The following is a 16,974-nucleotide window of genomic DNA, read 5'->3' as shown; positions in this document are numbered from 1 at the left end:
AAAGAGTGTAAACAGTTCCAGGGTTATAACTAGAGAAGGAAAGACTTCTAGTCCGGTGCACAACTATACATTGCGGGGCAGGGATTTACATGCATTGTATGACCTGTAAGAATCCAATTGAAAATGTATATAAATAGCCAGATAAGAAACCATCCTTAAGCCTTGCCAAGAGAGCAAGTTGTTGTTTTATCTTTTCTGGACGTAGGGAAACACCTTACTTTGTTACTGATTTCTTGCATTTTCTCTTGTTTTTATAATAAATCTTTTTAACTTTTATAAAGTAACTGTGATTTCAAAGCATTTGACCACACAGGCAGGTCTCTTCTGCAGGAGCAGGGATCCATCTTTTCTGACCAGACAAGGGTTTGATTCTTTTATCTGGCAAAATCTCGTCTAAGAGCTGGCAAGATCTAGATGAGACAGGTATAGCTGGGCTGCCGTAAGTCAGGGAGATATCTTTGGAGTATCTCTGTCTGTTCTCAGTGATCAAGCAGCAAATGGCAGAGAGCATCTTGTGGATGAAGGGCACCTACATAGGTGTGATAACACCCCAGGAGTCTCTCTCAAAGGCTCACCTGACTGCATCTGGGGTCAGGGTGGATCACATATAGGACAACAGGGTAACCTTGGAGTGAGCAAGGCTGAGCCCTTAGACTGAGATTTTTAAAACTACCTAATTCATTTAGACATCCACGGTGCCACTCTAATTAAAGAGCCTCCCTCCCCCACCCCCAAGCACATGTATATATGCCCCCATATCCCCCCCACCTTTTTTTATTATAGGAAATCAATATCCAAGGACATGTCTATACCATGGCAGCAGAAAGTGGTGGAGATCCCAAACACCCCTCCCACTTGCTTCAAATCCAGAAATATGATAGTGAAGACACTTTGAGGACATCCCCAGCAGCCTCTTTCAAGCATGTCAAACACCAAGGTTTCAAAACTGCTCAAAGGCGGACATTCTGCAGCATCTTCCTGGTGTATTTCCTGGTTTGAGGCAGGTGAGTGGAAGTAAGTAGATAAGTGGGGCATGCTCAAGGCCAAGACACGCTACTGCTATGCTATAGATAATTTGTATATGACTTTTTACATCTCAGTCTTAGTTTCTATCAATGTATTTCTGCTGGTATGAATTCAGTGCAAGAACATGTTGTTATGATAGGATTTAGAATATGACAAACACGAAAAACAGCCTCATTTAAACTTGGAGTGTTTGGGAAGAAAGGAAGTTCATTTTTTGCTCACATTACTGACACACCAGTCACTCCACAACTGCACACAGGAGAAAGTCCAGAACAGGTGCATCAATGAGGGAACAAAGAGAGGACAGAATAATAAGATGAATAAAAAGAAAAACTAAAAAAGTTCATTGAATGCTAGGTTACAGCCTCATAATTAACATACTCTGCTAGTTAAATTTTGGTTACAGATACTTAGAAATGCTTGTTTTTACTTTGAAGTTGACAAAACCCAAAGAACTTGCCTATTCAGCTAGTGTTTTCTATGATTAGCTATGATACATGACATTGAATTAAGCCTATTACTGCCAAAGGAAAAAATACATTCCACTTCAGTACAACATAGATCTATTTGAAATAAGCAGCCCATGATTAAGATAGTAGCATCATTAAAAAGGGCAACTGATGCCATTGACACACATCTCTATTTAAACAAGTTGACTATTAAGGATTAAACTTACACTTATTAAACTAACTCACCAAATGGGCAGGTAGAAGTTAAATATAATATTTATGTTATGTACATTTGTCTCCCATAACATTTCATTTTAAATGTTTTGTACCACAATAAAAACATTTCCAATGTTAGTGCATAAAATATTGTACTACAAGAATATCGGTGAAGATCTCAAAATATGTTTTAAAAGTACAGTTCTAACTAATGGGTTTCAAGCTGAGGTTCAACATACACAGCAGGATATCCCTAATGGATTCCTGTTTTCTTAAGCATAGCTCCACATGCTCAAGAGGATCAGCAGAAGCTATTTTCATTTGTTTTCCTAGATGAAGTGGCTACATTGTAGCTACTTTGAGCCTGTTATTTTTTGAGCTGAAGTTGAGCCTTTGGCAAATACCATCTCTACTCTAGTTCACTTCAGAAGTAACAGAGAATGTCATATGTGCAGATGAAAAGGGCTGCTTAAACCTTCCTTGAAGACCATCCTGGATTTCAAAATAAGGAAATGGTAACAAAGATGCTAGAAATCAAATAGCCTGTTCAGCTATTCATTAAAAAGATAGCAAAGTGCTATTATTATGGCTTTTATTGTATGGGTAGTTAAATTCTCTGTTACCTACAGGAAAAGGACATAACCAAGAAGTAATGTTGCAGTCTGAAGCTGGGAGAACTGAAACTAGAAATGAGGCTACAAATTTAACAGTGAGGGTGATTAATCACTTGCAAAAACTACCAGAATAGTGGTAGTTCCTTCATTTCTAGATGTCTTCAAATCCTTTTGGAAAGCACATTTTATCCAACAGAGGGCTCAATAGAAGAATAACTTGTTCAAAGGTGTAATATGGAAAGACAGGCACAATAATTTTAAGCTTTCTGAGTTTAAAATCTGTGACACTGATAGAAGAGAGAGGACTTGGTCTTTACCAGTTCTGATAAGATGACAGTTGTGAGAGGAATGATGAAAGGCTTTTTGATGATACAATGTCCTGAATTCCTGACTCCCATGAATGACTGAGCACAGAGATCTCAATTGTTTTTCTACTTACATTCCAAAAAAACAAGAGGATAATTACACAGGACAACATTATAATTTTAGTTTTGAACTCATAAATGAATACTGGGAAAGCATGACAGCATATAGGAAATAAAAATAATGGTAGGCCACAAATTAAAATGTGAACTCTAACAGTCCCTAAATTCGGAATCTGAAGTCCTAGATCCAATCTGAGTACAAACCCACAGTGGGAAAAATTAATCTAATTTTCATGTGTGTGGCAGAGAACAGGTTGTGTCTGCCACTTTAAGGGGTTTGAGCAGGTGGCAAGCAGCCTACAGGTGGGAGCAGACCCAGTCAGGTGGTCAGATGGTAGTTAGGAGGCCATCTGATTGATGGAGAGTCTGGGAGCCTGGGTATAAGGCTAGGCCTGAGAGTAGAGCTGGCAGTTGCTGCATGGAGCTGAAGGAACAACATTGCCCATCCAGAGACCTGCTGCTCCAGAATAATCTGAAGGTCAAGGGTAGGCACTATGGGGATGGAGGAGGTTTCTCGTCCTGGGGAATGACCTAAAATTACACGCTGCTGGGGTTGGACGGTTTGGTGGGGCTGGTTCTGGCAAGGAAGTCTCCAGGAAATGCCACACCTGTGCCTCCCCAGTGAAAGGCAAGGGTGGGGCATCAGAAAGCTTCAGCCCCACTGCCTTGTGGGTGACCCTGTGGAAGAGAGAGGCTAGGGGAGCACACCCTGAGAGAAAAACACAGACCCAAGGCCCACTGAGTAGGCCCTTTGGCAGGGTCCAGGCTGAGAGAAAGGGGCCGGAGACTGGGCCCAGGCCCACTAAGTAAGGCCTGAGGCCCAAAGGGCATTAGGCTAAGCACCCCAGTGAAGGGGCCGGGTATTGAGGCTCCAGGGCAGGGGGCATCCCCAGTGAGGAGGCAGGATAGGAGCCCCAGTGAGGGGGTAGCCCCAGGAAGGGAGATGGGTAGAGGCCCCAGTGAAGGGTGTATGTGGCCCAGGTAGGGATGCCTGAGGCCAAGTTTGGGCCAGAGGTCCAGTGCAGTCCAGCTAAGGGTCCGGGGAGTAATAGTGAATGTAGATGCCATCTGCAAGGCGTGGGACATGGTATAAGGGTAGGTTCAGAGCCATGTATTTTGTCCTTGGCATCAGGGAAATTAAATGGGCAGCCTCCCACCTAGGCAGCACTGGAATATGACTTTCTAGAGGAAAGAATCTATGGAACAATTTTAGTTATAACCAGGGATCCTGGTTTTCACTGATATAAAATCACAAATTCTCTGATAAAATAAATCACAAGTTCTCTCATAAAAAAAATATATATATATTAAAATTAAAGGCTCCCCACAGCCCCACCTGGCCCTGCTTGTGCCTCGCATCCCCCCAACCCCGACAGCCTTCCTGGTGCCCCTCACCCCCCACCCACAGCCCCTGCTTCCCCAGCCCTGCAGGAGAAGACCCCCAGGTGCCAGGGCTACAGACCTGGGTCTGCAGCCCTCTGCCTCCGTTCCCCCGCTGCCTGCTGCAGGGGAGGAGGGTGCTGGCTCCCTGCTGCTGAGCACACTTCCAAGAAGGGTAGAGGGAACCCCTGGCCCCAGATCTCTGCATGGGTCAGGCATGGGCAGTGGGCTTGGGCTCCCACCCTGCTGCCCTCCCTTGGGGGCCTCCACAGCCCAGCAGGTGCGAACCAGCATAGCAGGGAGCAGCAGAGCCATGTGGAGAAGCTGCTTGCCACTGAGAGCTCCCCTGCACGTGCTGCTGCTTTGAGAGGCACAACCCTGCACTGCTGTTCTCACTGCAGCCTCGCATCAGCAATCAGCTTCTCTATGTGGCCCTGCTCTTTGCTGCTGCCCTGCTTCCCTCCCAACATGGAGTGCCCCACATGGAGACACTCCATGTCTTTCCCCAACACTTCCCCACTCCCTCAGCCCCCCACCTACACATCTACACCCTGCTCCTCACCTGCTCTGCTGGCTCTTCCCCCAGCCCTGGCAGTCACCCACACCTGCATCTGCCACCCAGGCTTCCCCCCCAGCCCTGCCAGTACCCCTATCCAAGACCCGCAACCCCTCAGTCCTGCCAGAGGGGGCCCCCAGCCCGCTGCAAGCCCCATTTACCTTAGGCTTCAGGAACAAACAGTGAGCCTGAGCCAAGCCTTGGGTGATAGATCCTTAGGCTTTGCCCTTTCCTCCTCTGCCTCCCCCTCCAGACAGGGTTGGGGGTTTCCTGCCCTTTTTGCATTTAGCTCTTGCAGGCTGGAACTCTGCCCATCTGCAGAGCTCTTTGCAAAAGTAGGAAATCTGCAGGTATCTCTGCTAAAAGGGAAAATCCATTTTTTCTCTGATAAAGTCAAGAAATCCATGGTTTTCTCTGTTTTTCCATGGGAAATGGAAAACCCAGATCCCTGGTTATAACAAAGGTGTGGTAGGTAAGACAGGTGGGCATACTGCCCCAGACAGGTGGGCAGGCTGATGTAGTGACTGGCCCAGAGATGACCACCTGTTACAATGTGGAATAGGAAAAATTTCTGAAATCTTCAGGATATTCAGCCATCTTTGCTTAAATCTCAAAGCAACAACTTGTAAAATAAAAATAAGAGGCTTCAGACAGATAATGTCATTTTGTTGGTGACAGTATCAACCTGAGCTGCAGGAACAGGAATATTTGACAGTGTCAAAATCAGATATACTTCCAAATTTTAAATCATATCACACATGCTCTTCAAAGAGAAATAGGTATATTATACATTCAGAGGTGTTTGAGATGGTGTATTTACTCACCTAGCTGGTACCATGTGTCACGGATAGCAAAACCAATTAAACGTCTCATATCCCCATATCTAGAGAGAACAGAAAAACACTGGCTTTAACAATACATTATAAAATTTAAGAAAAATTATATAAGATACTGATATTTTACTTACTTATTCAGGATCTTATTGTACTTTGCATGAGAAAAGTTTTCTAATTGTAGAGAGTCCTGGGTAATAAAAGCCACTGCCAGATGAAAATAGTTGTTCCATAGCTGTAAATTGAATATTCAAAGGTTATAATGGTGTTGAACTAGAATGGGAAGTAGTATTAAACCATGCATAACCCTGAATAATTTATTAAGGCAAATGATGCAAGCAATACAAGGTTTTAATATTACTATTGTGCAATTATAAAAAATCTCTCATCTTTATGCTAACTACTAGTCTCCATTTGTTCTTAACAACATAGCAGTTGCATAAATAGTACTCAAGAAGATTCATATGAAGTTCATTAGCTAATAACAATAAATCACAAACTCCAGCAGAGCTGGTAAAATACAGAACATCCCAATGAATAACTGCCCAGATCCAAAGGCACCTAATGTATTTACACTATACTTGAGAACTTCATCAAAGAGACACACATTCTTCTCTCTGGACCCTATTCTAACCAGATCTGGGGGCAAAAATACAGTTAATTTCAAATGCGCATCCTATGTGTGAAACCAGGACGTGTAGATGCTATTATTACTGAGTCATATACCTGCATTGAGAGAACAACTCTTGTATTTTAGTGTACAGTCTTTCCTTATTTCTGACATCAGATTACTTTATTCTCTTGCTAATCAAAATAAAACACTGGGAACCTTTCCCATATGCTTAAGCAGTGAATGGAAAACTTTACTACAATGCAGGCAGATATGAACTTTCCCACTGAGTGAATGACTGATCACCCCAGGAATAAAAGTAATCAGTACTTTCAAAGGCTTATAGATAGGAAATATACTTTCAAAAGCATATTTTACACTGTTTACACCTAAAAAAAAATATGATAATGAATGTTGTAAGAAAGGAAAATGTAAAGGCTTTCATCAATTATTTTAAAGGATTAAACAAACCAGCAAGTGACTGTAACAAAAGTACTACCAACAGAAACAGATAAGGTTAAACATGTGCTAGACTGAGATTTACACAAAATCTTACATGCAGCTAATGCACTGCATTAAAAAGTGAGTTTTAACACTGTGACCTGAAGAATTCTCTGTGCATAAACTAATACTATAGGGAGCAGATATCAACATCTGGTATAGCATATGAACAAAAAGGAAATGTTTTGTATAGTAAATATGTCTTCAAATCCCTTCTACAATGTCAAAAAACTGTTGCATTAAGGTTAACATACTCCTCCTTTAGTGGCCCATGGCTTCTCTAATGTTTCCTTTACAGATTTTGCTTACTCAAAAGCCCTGAGGAAGGACTCTACAGCAAAGCTTTTGTTCTTGCTTTAAGTGTTTTAAGTCCATAGATCATATATATCCCTGGTGTGATTCTATGGACTTCAGTGGAATTAAGGCAGGGATTTATTTAGCCCAGCCTTTTTCATAGAATTCAAAGATAAACTGAATTCACCCAAATTAATAGAATCTTAATAAAAGAAACATTTAGATATTAATTCAACATAGGACTGCAGCTTTTATCTGATATCAGCATTTGAACTACATCAAAATCTAATGTTTTGACAATATACAATGCTACAGAATAACTTAAACCTTTCTCCCCTAAGACAACTGTTTTTCAAGGTCAAAAACTCCAATTTATGTACGATTAATTCAACTCGCTTCAGGGTGTCTAAAAGTTTTCAGGTACATAGGTGTTTCCCAACCAGTATGCTGTGGTGTGCCGTGAGCCATGTCCAGGTGTGCCATGGAATCCTAGGGGGGCGTGGCTCCTGGCAGTCTCCATGCTGATACCCCCCCACCCCCCCACACCCCTCACTCAGCGTATGGCTGCTCACCACCCTCTCTCCTCCTTGCTCAGCATTTGGCCAGTGTGCTGTGGGGTGGAGAAAGCCAGGTAAGTATGCCATGGTGTGGAAAAGGTTGTGAAATGCTGAGGCATATAGAAAAGATGCATAAAGATATAGAAAAGTAAGCAAGTATTTCCTGTACCCTTTCCTTCTGTGGAAGGAAAAGGTCCCATTTTACAAATAAAGAAATTGGCAGGGAGAGATTAAGGATTTGTCTAAAACCAGAGCGTCAGACCTGAAATAATTGCTTATAAACTTCCAAAATTCAGGTTGGGCAAATACACTGTGCATTTCAGGCATTACAGTCTCTTCTCTGTATTGATGAACAATTTTTGACATGACATATTTCCATTTGCACCAATGGAACAAATGTGTAGGGTCTATTCCACATGCATCAACAGATACTGACCCAAAGTGTTAAAAGTTTTGAAATGGTTTTAATAAATTGTACTTATTTTTAACCTAGTTTTTATACATGTTGGGTAAAAATTATCGCTTTTTTCTTTCTCAGTGTGCAGTAATGGAACACAGAAATCATGACTGACTTAAGGTGCCACAGCAAATTGATGCTGGAATTTGAAAGAGAGCCCAGGTCTTCTAACTTTGTTTTTACACCAAAGCCTTTAAACTACAGCTCTATATTAGGGTCGGGTGGAGTACTATTTATGTACTAAGCATACTTGTCCAAAGGAAAAGGACTGTAACTCACCTATGTTATCTGACATAAACCATAATAACTTCGCCTAATCACATCACTTCTGTTATCCTCTGTAACATGTCTATTTATCACAATCCTGCCATGTCTCTGTCTATCCAAACCCACAGTCTAGCGTGCCTTTCTCCTCCATGAACTACCATCTTCAACTCAAATTTAACATTGTCAACACTGACCCCCTTCCACATCCTTCCAAACATTGCCTGTCTCTTTCTGTTTCCTGTCATTGTTGACACTTTTTTACCACTCAGAGAAAAAAAACAGTGGCTTATGTTCAGCTGCTTCTCTTCCCTTGCCCTACCCATCCAACCTATGTCCAAATTCTGCTGTTTATTCCTCAATAACACATGCAAAACTTTTGTTTTCTTCATGTTGGGTTGTCATGATCTCAGTTCTTGAATATTTCAATGTCTTTTTCTCTGACTTCCTCAACTCTTCCTGTCAATCCCTGCCTCTGTTCAAAAGCTGCTGTTATAATCACCTTTTCTGGCTGCCACACTTACTCAGTTTTAAATTCCTCTCCTGGTCCTTTGTTTTGCATTACATCAAATAGCAGATCATTATCCTCTTTTTCAAGGCTCTTAACAGTTCTACTCTATTTATGTTCTTGTCCCTTATATTACCTGGCTGCCCCCTTCATTCCACCAAGGATGCCAGCCTTGAGTTTATTAAAATCTGGTTAGTTTCACGGCACTACCAGGCCATATCCTCAAATAAAAGATGCCAACCCCTACAACATATCAGATAAATATCATTCAGTTAATTATTGTACATATACTTCAGCCTTTAAATAAACAAAAAGAACACCAAACATCGCTGCTGCCTGTATTGTTTAATGTTTAAATCCTCTGCGGCAATCCTTCTGATCTCTAGTAGACTTTCATACTCAATAGCTCTATGAAAGAGCTATAAACTAAAGCTATTCTGATGCCTTTGTTTTGATCACGTCTCTCCTGACTGCATAAGCCAGTGGGGGTCCACTTTTAAGAGCATGTGCCACAGATTAGTTCGCCCTTCACCCTCCCTAAATGCCACTCTGATCCTCTTCCTGTGCCTAAGCAGCTGCTCTGCTTTCTGTTTCTTGCTCTATCTGCTACTGTGCTACCTCTGCCTTCCCTGATATGCCACGTGCCACACACACGGATTGCCTATGTCACATGTGCTGCAGGTTGGCCACACTAGCATAAGCCATATAGACACCATACCTCCTTATGTAGAAACTTAAGATAAAATCATGATTAGTTACTAAGTAGTATAACTTATTTTTTACATCCACAAGCAAATAACAGTGCCACTCATTTAATGATATATGATTTGTTTCACAAAGAAACATGCTGAAAGAACGAAGTTCCATTAAATTAGACCACCTATAAATCCCTTACATTAATTTCAACTTAATGTGTGAGCTACAATAAGTAATTACTGGAAACTAGGTTAGATGTCTATGATATATCAAGTACAGGTGTCACAGGGCATTAAGGTGCCTGTTCCTATAAGAGCAGAAACTGCCTAGGGAGAGGGCCCTAAGAGCCAGACAGCAGCCCACAGGTGCAGGTTACAATGGCAACAGGTTAATGAGTAAATTAGTCTGCACCTGCATCTGGCCAGCTGACCAGAAGAGGCAGGGCCCTGGGCAAATCTAAACCCCAAGGCTGGAACCAGAGAGTTATTTCTCTGTCAGCAGCCAAGGGGGAGGGAGCTCTCAGAAAAAAAACTCACCAGAGAGGCTTGGCTGCCTGTTCTACTCTGGGTAGGATTAAGGGGCTCCAGGAGCTCACCAGAGACCCTGATTTATAAGGCACTTAGTGCTGGGGGAAGTTTGATGTTTTAAAGGGGCAGAGCATACCCTGAACCATTTATATTGTTATAGCCCAGGGGCTCAGATTTTAGTTGCTGTTTGACTGGTGGATTGGGCTGAGACTATTGGGGAAGGAGACCTCATTGGGGGCCCACAATGGTGTGGGGACCCCAGCACCAGAGAAGGGCGCGGCGATCAGGAGGTGAGCAGACCCCAGTGCAGAGATCCCCCAGTGCAGGCTGCAGAGATCCCCCCAATTTTGGGGTGCAACAATGGGCAGCCTCCTGCCTTAACTAACAGCATAATTACCAACAAGGCGTGGTGGGAGACTTAGGCGGGTGGCGTGCCCAGAGGCAGGTGGAAAGCTAGCCTTGTGGCTAGCCAGGGACTCCCACTTAGCCACAATAGGGTAATATTTTTCATACAGTCCTATCATATGAATATTAATACTGTTGTAAAGTAACCCAAAGAAGGGAAATAATGGTGTATTTAAGGATACAGTTTTAGTTGCGTCTCAGATATTTCTAGATATTTTTTAGCACATCCCTTATCTCTAGAGTAATTTCACCAGCCTGCAATAGACTAACATTATTACCAGTCCCAATACAGCAACAAAGATATAGAAGGAGTTTTAATGAAGGCAAGATTCTCTGCATTATTAAATTGCTGACTATGCATACAGTTACTTTCATATATGCAAAGAGTATAGCATGAAAAGGAACTAAAGTTGAACAAACTGCAGTATGTATCAGTCACAGAAAGTGTATACATTACTTCCTATATAAAATGTTTTTTTTTTTGTAGTTAAACAGAGTTTAAATGGGTCAAGATAAAGAAATTTAGCCTCTTAAAATCATAACTCACACTCAGAAGCTCTTGAGATCACAGGTTTAATCTTTTGTGGCGGAGTCCTGTAACATGTTATATATACCAGGGCAAGTGCTAAGTGCTTCTAACTTTTATTGAAGCCAATGATGGTAGATAGTACCCAGAATCTTAAAGAAAACTGCAAAACCTTGCATGACTGTTATCAAGCTATTTTCTTTGCTCAAGCTATTGCTGTCTGTAGAGGCAGAACTGAAGTACAAATGGTCATGGCTAATAAAATGTATATAGTAACTTATATTGTGTTTAAAAATAATTAGTCAAATCCAGTTTGTTTAATTAATTTTGAATATTCAGAGACTTAACCAAGTAGCTCTGTTCTATTCTTTCTTTTCAGTCCTTTGACTTGCTGCCTGCTTCTTGCTCAAGGAACATACATGCTGAAAAAAATAACTTAAAAATACTTCAAGCACAGAGCATAAGGCAAACAAATAGAAGCAAAAATAGAATTGATGAAGCCATGATGTCCTAAAATACTAACTTTTGTATAGCTTTTTAAATATTTCTACCAAGGTTTAACAGAATGCTAAAGAATAATCTAAAACCTATTAAAAATTCTTTCCACTAAAAATATACTGTAATTTTTAAGAGCACAACTACATTTTGACATTAGTTTCTTCCCTGTGAAATGTTATATGAATGTTCTACAATGCACAAAGAAGAAATACATAAATGTATCCCCTTCCATACATGCAAAAGACCTTTTATAGTAAAAGACACAATCCAGTAAAAATAGGAAATGTATAAATATCACTATCCAGAATAATACAGAGTAAACAGAAAACGCTCAGAGACGTCACAAAGAAGACCTGACAATGCATATCAAATGAACAGTAACATACAAAGACATCTGAATATAAGATCTAAGGAAGAATTAAAATGATGTAGCCTGAAAATATTAAGAATGTATGATATGGTATACACATATATGTTTTCTGGGGTCTCCTCTACACATGCAGGTAAGGCACTGTGGGATCTAATGTACAATCCACACAATCGCATCTCCTGCCATGGCACACGTGGGACAGAATCGTGCATTAGATCCCATCTCGCCTTATTGCCAGTGCAACGGGAGCCTGATCCTGGGCTCCCCTTGCACTGGCAAGAAGTAAGCATCCACAGATGGAAGCCCCACCAGTTGAGGGGTTTCCAGCCACAGGGGCACCCACATGTCCCTAGGGCTAGGAGATGATGGCAGTAGTCATCTTCCAGCTCGGGGACATGTGAAACCCCCAGGTCTGGGGGACTGTGGCTCCTGTGACAGCTAATTGTGCAATACCTCTAATGTGTAGAGGGCCTAATATATGCTTTTGGCTAGTTTTTCTACCTTTTGTGAGAAGGAAGTGATAATTAACTTCTGTATCATCTATCTTGTAGAGTTTTCTTGTAATGTTTGTCACCATAGCAGATAAGCACCCTATTTCCTATGTATAGCTATAATTTGCTGAAATTGTTTTAGTGGAGGTTTCCAGATATGCAATTTTAGTAAGCTGTGTTGTTATAATATGCTGATGCTGAAGCACAAGGTTTATCAAGTTAGTTCCAATAACTGAGCATGGCACAGTTAGAAAGATGGAAAAAAGAGAGAGACTGAACATAACACGAGTAATAGTTATATTTTTTTTCCAAGTCAAAACTTGACTTTTAGGGGAGGAGGTTTTAAAATAATATCCATTGCATACAAGTAAAATGAAACAATGTGCCAGTAGGGCATGCATTTTTTTTTTTAAGATCAGATATTTGTCAGAAGTAATTATGTCTGTATTTGGTTTTCTATTCATATAACATACAGTTTTATTTAAGAGCTTTATCCACCCAAAACCAAATATTATTTTATATTTTCAGATCAAGGAGTAAAACATGCCCAAATGACTTGTAAGTAAAAATGGAATAGTATTAAAAGAAAAATATCCTCTTCAAATTCTGCGACATGCATGGGGGAAAAAAAGAGAACAGAAGTGAGAATAGTTATAAAGAATGTTTTACTAATTACATATATTACGCATTTGTTTTATATTACTGAAATGGCAATTTATATTTAAACTCATTAAACATTTTTATGTTCTACCAATGTGTTAAAATATATTTCTACATATACAATTGTGGGGGGCGTTTTTTCCCCCCCAAAATTCTAGTGGCATCACACATTTCCTTATATTAAAAATCTCTGCCCACAGCAGTTGGACTGAACAGTTGCAAATTAGCTCTAACATTCTTTAATGTAAAATAGGAGGCAGTTATGAACATACGCGCTTTGTTAAATCTATTTATACTGCCTGTTTGGAGATATATTCCTCCTTTCTTGTGCTTCAACATTAACTCTCATTATCATTAACAGAGGCTATTTTGAGGGATGATTATATCTTTGAAACATAAAAGTCACTATGCACTATGAGAAAACACAAAAATATAGAATTTAATTAAATAAAATCATTATAAAGATAAAAACTGCCATTGCAATTTTTGGAAGTTCAATCTGAAGTGCACAAAACATTCCAAAACTGTTTAATCTACTGGAAATATAGTAAAAAAAAGAATTAGATATTATTACAAGTAACTGCACTATGAAATTACAAAAGAGGATCAAATCCTGTTCTCAGTGTGTTGCCTGAATGGAAGAACTGACTATATATAACAGGATTCCAGACAGACCCTGAGTTGACAGAGCCATGAACTGACAACATTATCAGATACAGCCAGTGACAGATTGACATTGTGCGTCCTGCAGCTCCTATCTTAAGACTGGTGAAATTTCTGTGGAAGGTAAGGTTCTGAAAGCTACCCATCTCACCTATTACCATTTCTTCTAGTAAAGGTATGTAACATGGAAATACACATCGAACCCCTGCAGACCTCAGCTGTGAAACACAAAAGATGCAGAATATCTGCCCTCACTGAAAAATTCCACCACTGTACAAGGGGACAGTATACATTTTGCCATGTTTGGGACTATATGTACCTACTAATAGGATTCTCCATTACTAAATAAGACCATGACAATGAATTAGATAGGCAGTCTAACCATCCATGTCTCAAATAGACAAGACTTTCCAAATTAACCCTTGATTCCAAACAGCAACATTTGCAGGCATTATAATTCCCTCATTCAAAATAAAATGTTTAACAGGTCTGAAATCACTTGCCACAGTGATTTCAGAAGAAATTTATTTCCTTGACAATTGAGGCTTCAGGACTCATGCTCTAACAGAGAAAAATGAAAATAACAACAAAAATCCTCCTACAACTAAATGACATTTTGCAGCTTCATGGGCACTTGCATACCAAGCTCATGACATTAAGAAATACCTTGTTGATCTCAACTATTTTTCCAGCAGTTCTGAATCTATTTTCTATAGCCCTATATATCTGAAGGAACCCTTAAGTCTTCTTGTGCAAGCACTAACTGCTGAGGCAGCTGTGACATCCCCAAGTGGCTGAACTACCTGTCCCACTCAGCTCCTCAAAGCAACCGCCTCAGTCTCGCCTGCCACACCCATACAGAAATTATATTTTACCCTAGGAGACAGTTTTCCAGAGTCCCTAAGTGTGTCCACTGGACCCCCACTTGGCCTAGCTTCACCTGCTTACCAGGACCCCAGTCCTACTTGAGGCAGTAGACCCCAAAGCCGCTCCCATCCTCTGCCCCACAGGCACTTGCATCTTAATAACAGATTGGGCTCTTCTGGCTCTAGGCATGCCCTCAGACACAATGCCCTTTTGGGGCATTAATAGTGGCTCCCTGCATCCCCTACAGTCATGCCCATACCACACAGGACTTGCCCTCAATTCATTCACCAACTTGCCAGACCCCTAGTCCAAGCAAGACTCTATTGACTTCTCTGGGCCACTGGCCCATTCTTGCCTGCAACCCAACTGAAGCTTCAGCCCCACCATTGGGCTAGGGCCATGAGGACCAATGCCTATATCAGGCCCCCTGCCCTTTTCAGAGCTTGAAACTCAGAGTGCCCCAGGCACCTTGCTGCATGGCCTCCAAGGCACCCCCTGTAGCAAAACCCCCAGTTTTGTTTTTTTTATTAAAAAAAATATACTCCCTCCCCTTCCCCTAACCATTTCTGACTTTCTCTCTGCCCTCTCTAACCTTTATAAGTAACTACAAGTAATACTAGGTAAGCTAATATAAGTTCTAATACTCCCACATAGTAATAAGCCCCTTCTAATATTGTAAATAGTGTTCTATTATGTTTGTATTGATTTTTACTGTTTTATATTGTATTATATAATGTTCCTATTTTTTTGTATTAAAAATAGCTCCCTCTGAATAACTGAACCATCAACTCAACGACCCAACCATCACCCTGCATTGATCCTCCCTGGCTCAAGATTTGGAAGACAAAGACTGCTGCAGAAATCAGCCAACTCACCATTACACACACCTGAAACTGCATGTCCTAGCCTGGAATGCACATGCTCAGTACACCAGGGGCTGACCCTTGCCTGGGCATTCCCTTGCCATTAGGGTCATAGAAGGTCTCCCCCTATAAAAGGGGGCAGTGAAGACAGACCCAGTGGGATGCCCTCTCCATCTGGACCAGCACCATGCCACATCACCTATCCACCCAGAGGCCCTACCGGCGACCCCTCCCCACCCCCCCCGGACAACACCTTTCTGGTGAAGACCCCGACTCTCCATCAAGGATCAACTCACAGCCCAGGATAGGTAGCTATCACCCCCACCCTCTCTTCAACCAATGATTTGGACTCTGTTTCTCTTCCCTACCTGGACTCCAACCCTTCCGCTGAGTCTTTCGCCTGCTACCATTATATGAGTGTGTGTGAGAGTGCTTGTGTGAGTGTGTGTAGGAACCAAGCTGTACAGTACAGTGTTCATTTAAGAAAACTGTTATTTGGACCCCTGAGTTGGGTTTTGCTTTACTACAGTTCCAGCCCTGCTCCAATCTCTGCTCCTCGCCCCTCTAACTTCTGTCTCATTTCTTCCTCTCCTGCTTCTGGCTCACCGCCACCTGCAACACCTGTCCCATGCTCCTGTGGCTCCAGCCATCCTGAGCTCCTCTCTGCCAGCAAACCCCTGTTTCTTTGCTATTGCCTTACCCACACAGCCTTTTCTCCTGATCTCTGCCACTGCTGTTGCCTTATCCCCACAGCCTTTTCCCCTGATCTCTGCCACTTGCTCTTTAGTTACCAAGCACCCCAAGCACAGGTACCACAGGCACCAACATACACACACACACTGTCAGCTGAGTCAGTATTTAACCTGTGTGTATATGTGTATGTATATGTGTATTGTATATGATTTCATGTCATTATCATTAGAGCATGTATGTACTTGAATTGGTGACAGGTGTGCATGTGCCTAGGCTGGTAATCTTGGATGTGCATGTGCCTGAGTTGGTTTTGTGTGTGTGTGTGTGTGTGTGTGGGTACGTGCAACTGTGTCACACCCTCCTGTCTAACAGCACAATTTTGAGATCCTGAGAGTTGGCCTGACACCACAGGATAACACCCCCATAACCAGTATATATATATATTTTTTACTGATATTTTTAAGATGGAATTATCTGATGATACCAAAATCTGGGGTGAGGTGGGCACGCTAGCAGGGAGGGAAAGACTGCAGAAAGACCTGGAAAGGTTGCAAGGGTGGGCTGACAAAAACAGGATGCGTTTCAATACGGACAAGTGCAGGGTGCTGCACTTGGGCAGTAGTAACCGGCAACACACTTATAAGATGGGAAACTCCCTTCTTGAGAGCATGGAGGCAGAAAGGGATCTTGGAGTCATCACTGACCCCAAGATGAACATGGGCCGACAATGCGAGGTCACAGTCAGCAAGGCTAACCGGACCCTATCGTACATCCACAGGTGCATCTCAAGTAGGGCCAAGGAGGTGATCCTCCCCCTCTTCGTGACACTGGTCAGGCCACAGCTGGAGTACTGTGTCCAGTTCTGGCCACCCCACTTCAAGAGGGATGTGGACAACATTGAGAGGGTCCAGAGGAGGGCCACCCGCATGATCTGGGGACAGCAGGGCAGACCCTACAATGAGAGGCTACGGGACCTGAACCTGTTCAGTTCTCACAAGAGAAGGCTGAGGGGGGACCTGGTGACC

At 41.9% G+C, this 16,974-nt stretch overlaps 1 protein-coding gene across 1 annotated transcript in view; it reads right to left on the bottom strand.

Moving 5' to 3' along the window:
- The window catches only part of DOCK2 (dedicator of cytokinesis 2), a 514,326-nt gene that overhangs the window by 99,258 nt on the left and 398,094 nt on the right, over positions 1–16,974 (bottom strand). The window contains exons 31-32 of the mRNA XM_025212572.1: positions 5,634–5,734; positions 5,491–5,549 (exon numbers count right to left, since the gene is read on the bottom strand). Coding sequence (XP_025068357.1) covers positions 5,491–5,549; positions 5,634–5,734 — 160 coding nt within the window. The remainder of the gene's footprint in view (positions 1–5,490; positions 5,550–5,633; positions 5,735–16,974) is intronic.

Source organism: Alligator sinensis, unplaced genomic scaffold, assembly GCF_000455745.1.
Source record: "Alligator sinensis unplaced genomic scaffold, ASM45574v1 scaffold606_1, whole genome shotgun sequence".
Lineage (NCBI taxonomy): Eukaryota > Metazoa > Chordata > Crocodylia > Alligatoridae > Alligator > Alligator sinensis.
This window is presented reverse-complemented; position numbering and strand designations above follow the sequence as displayed.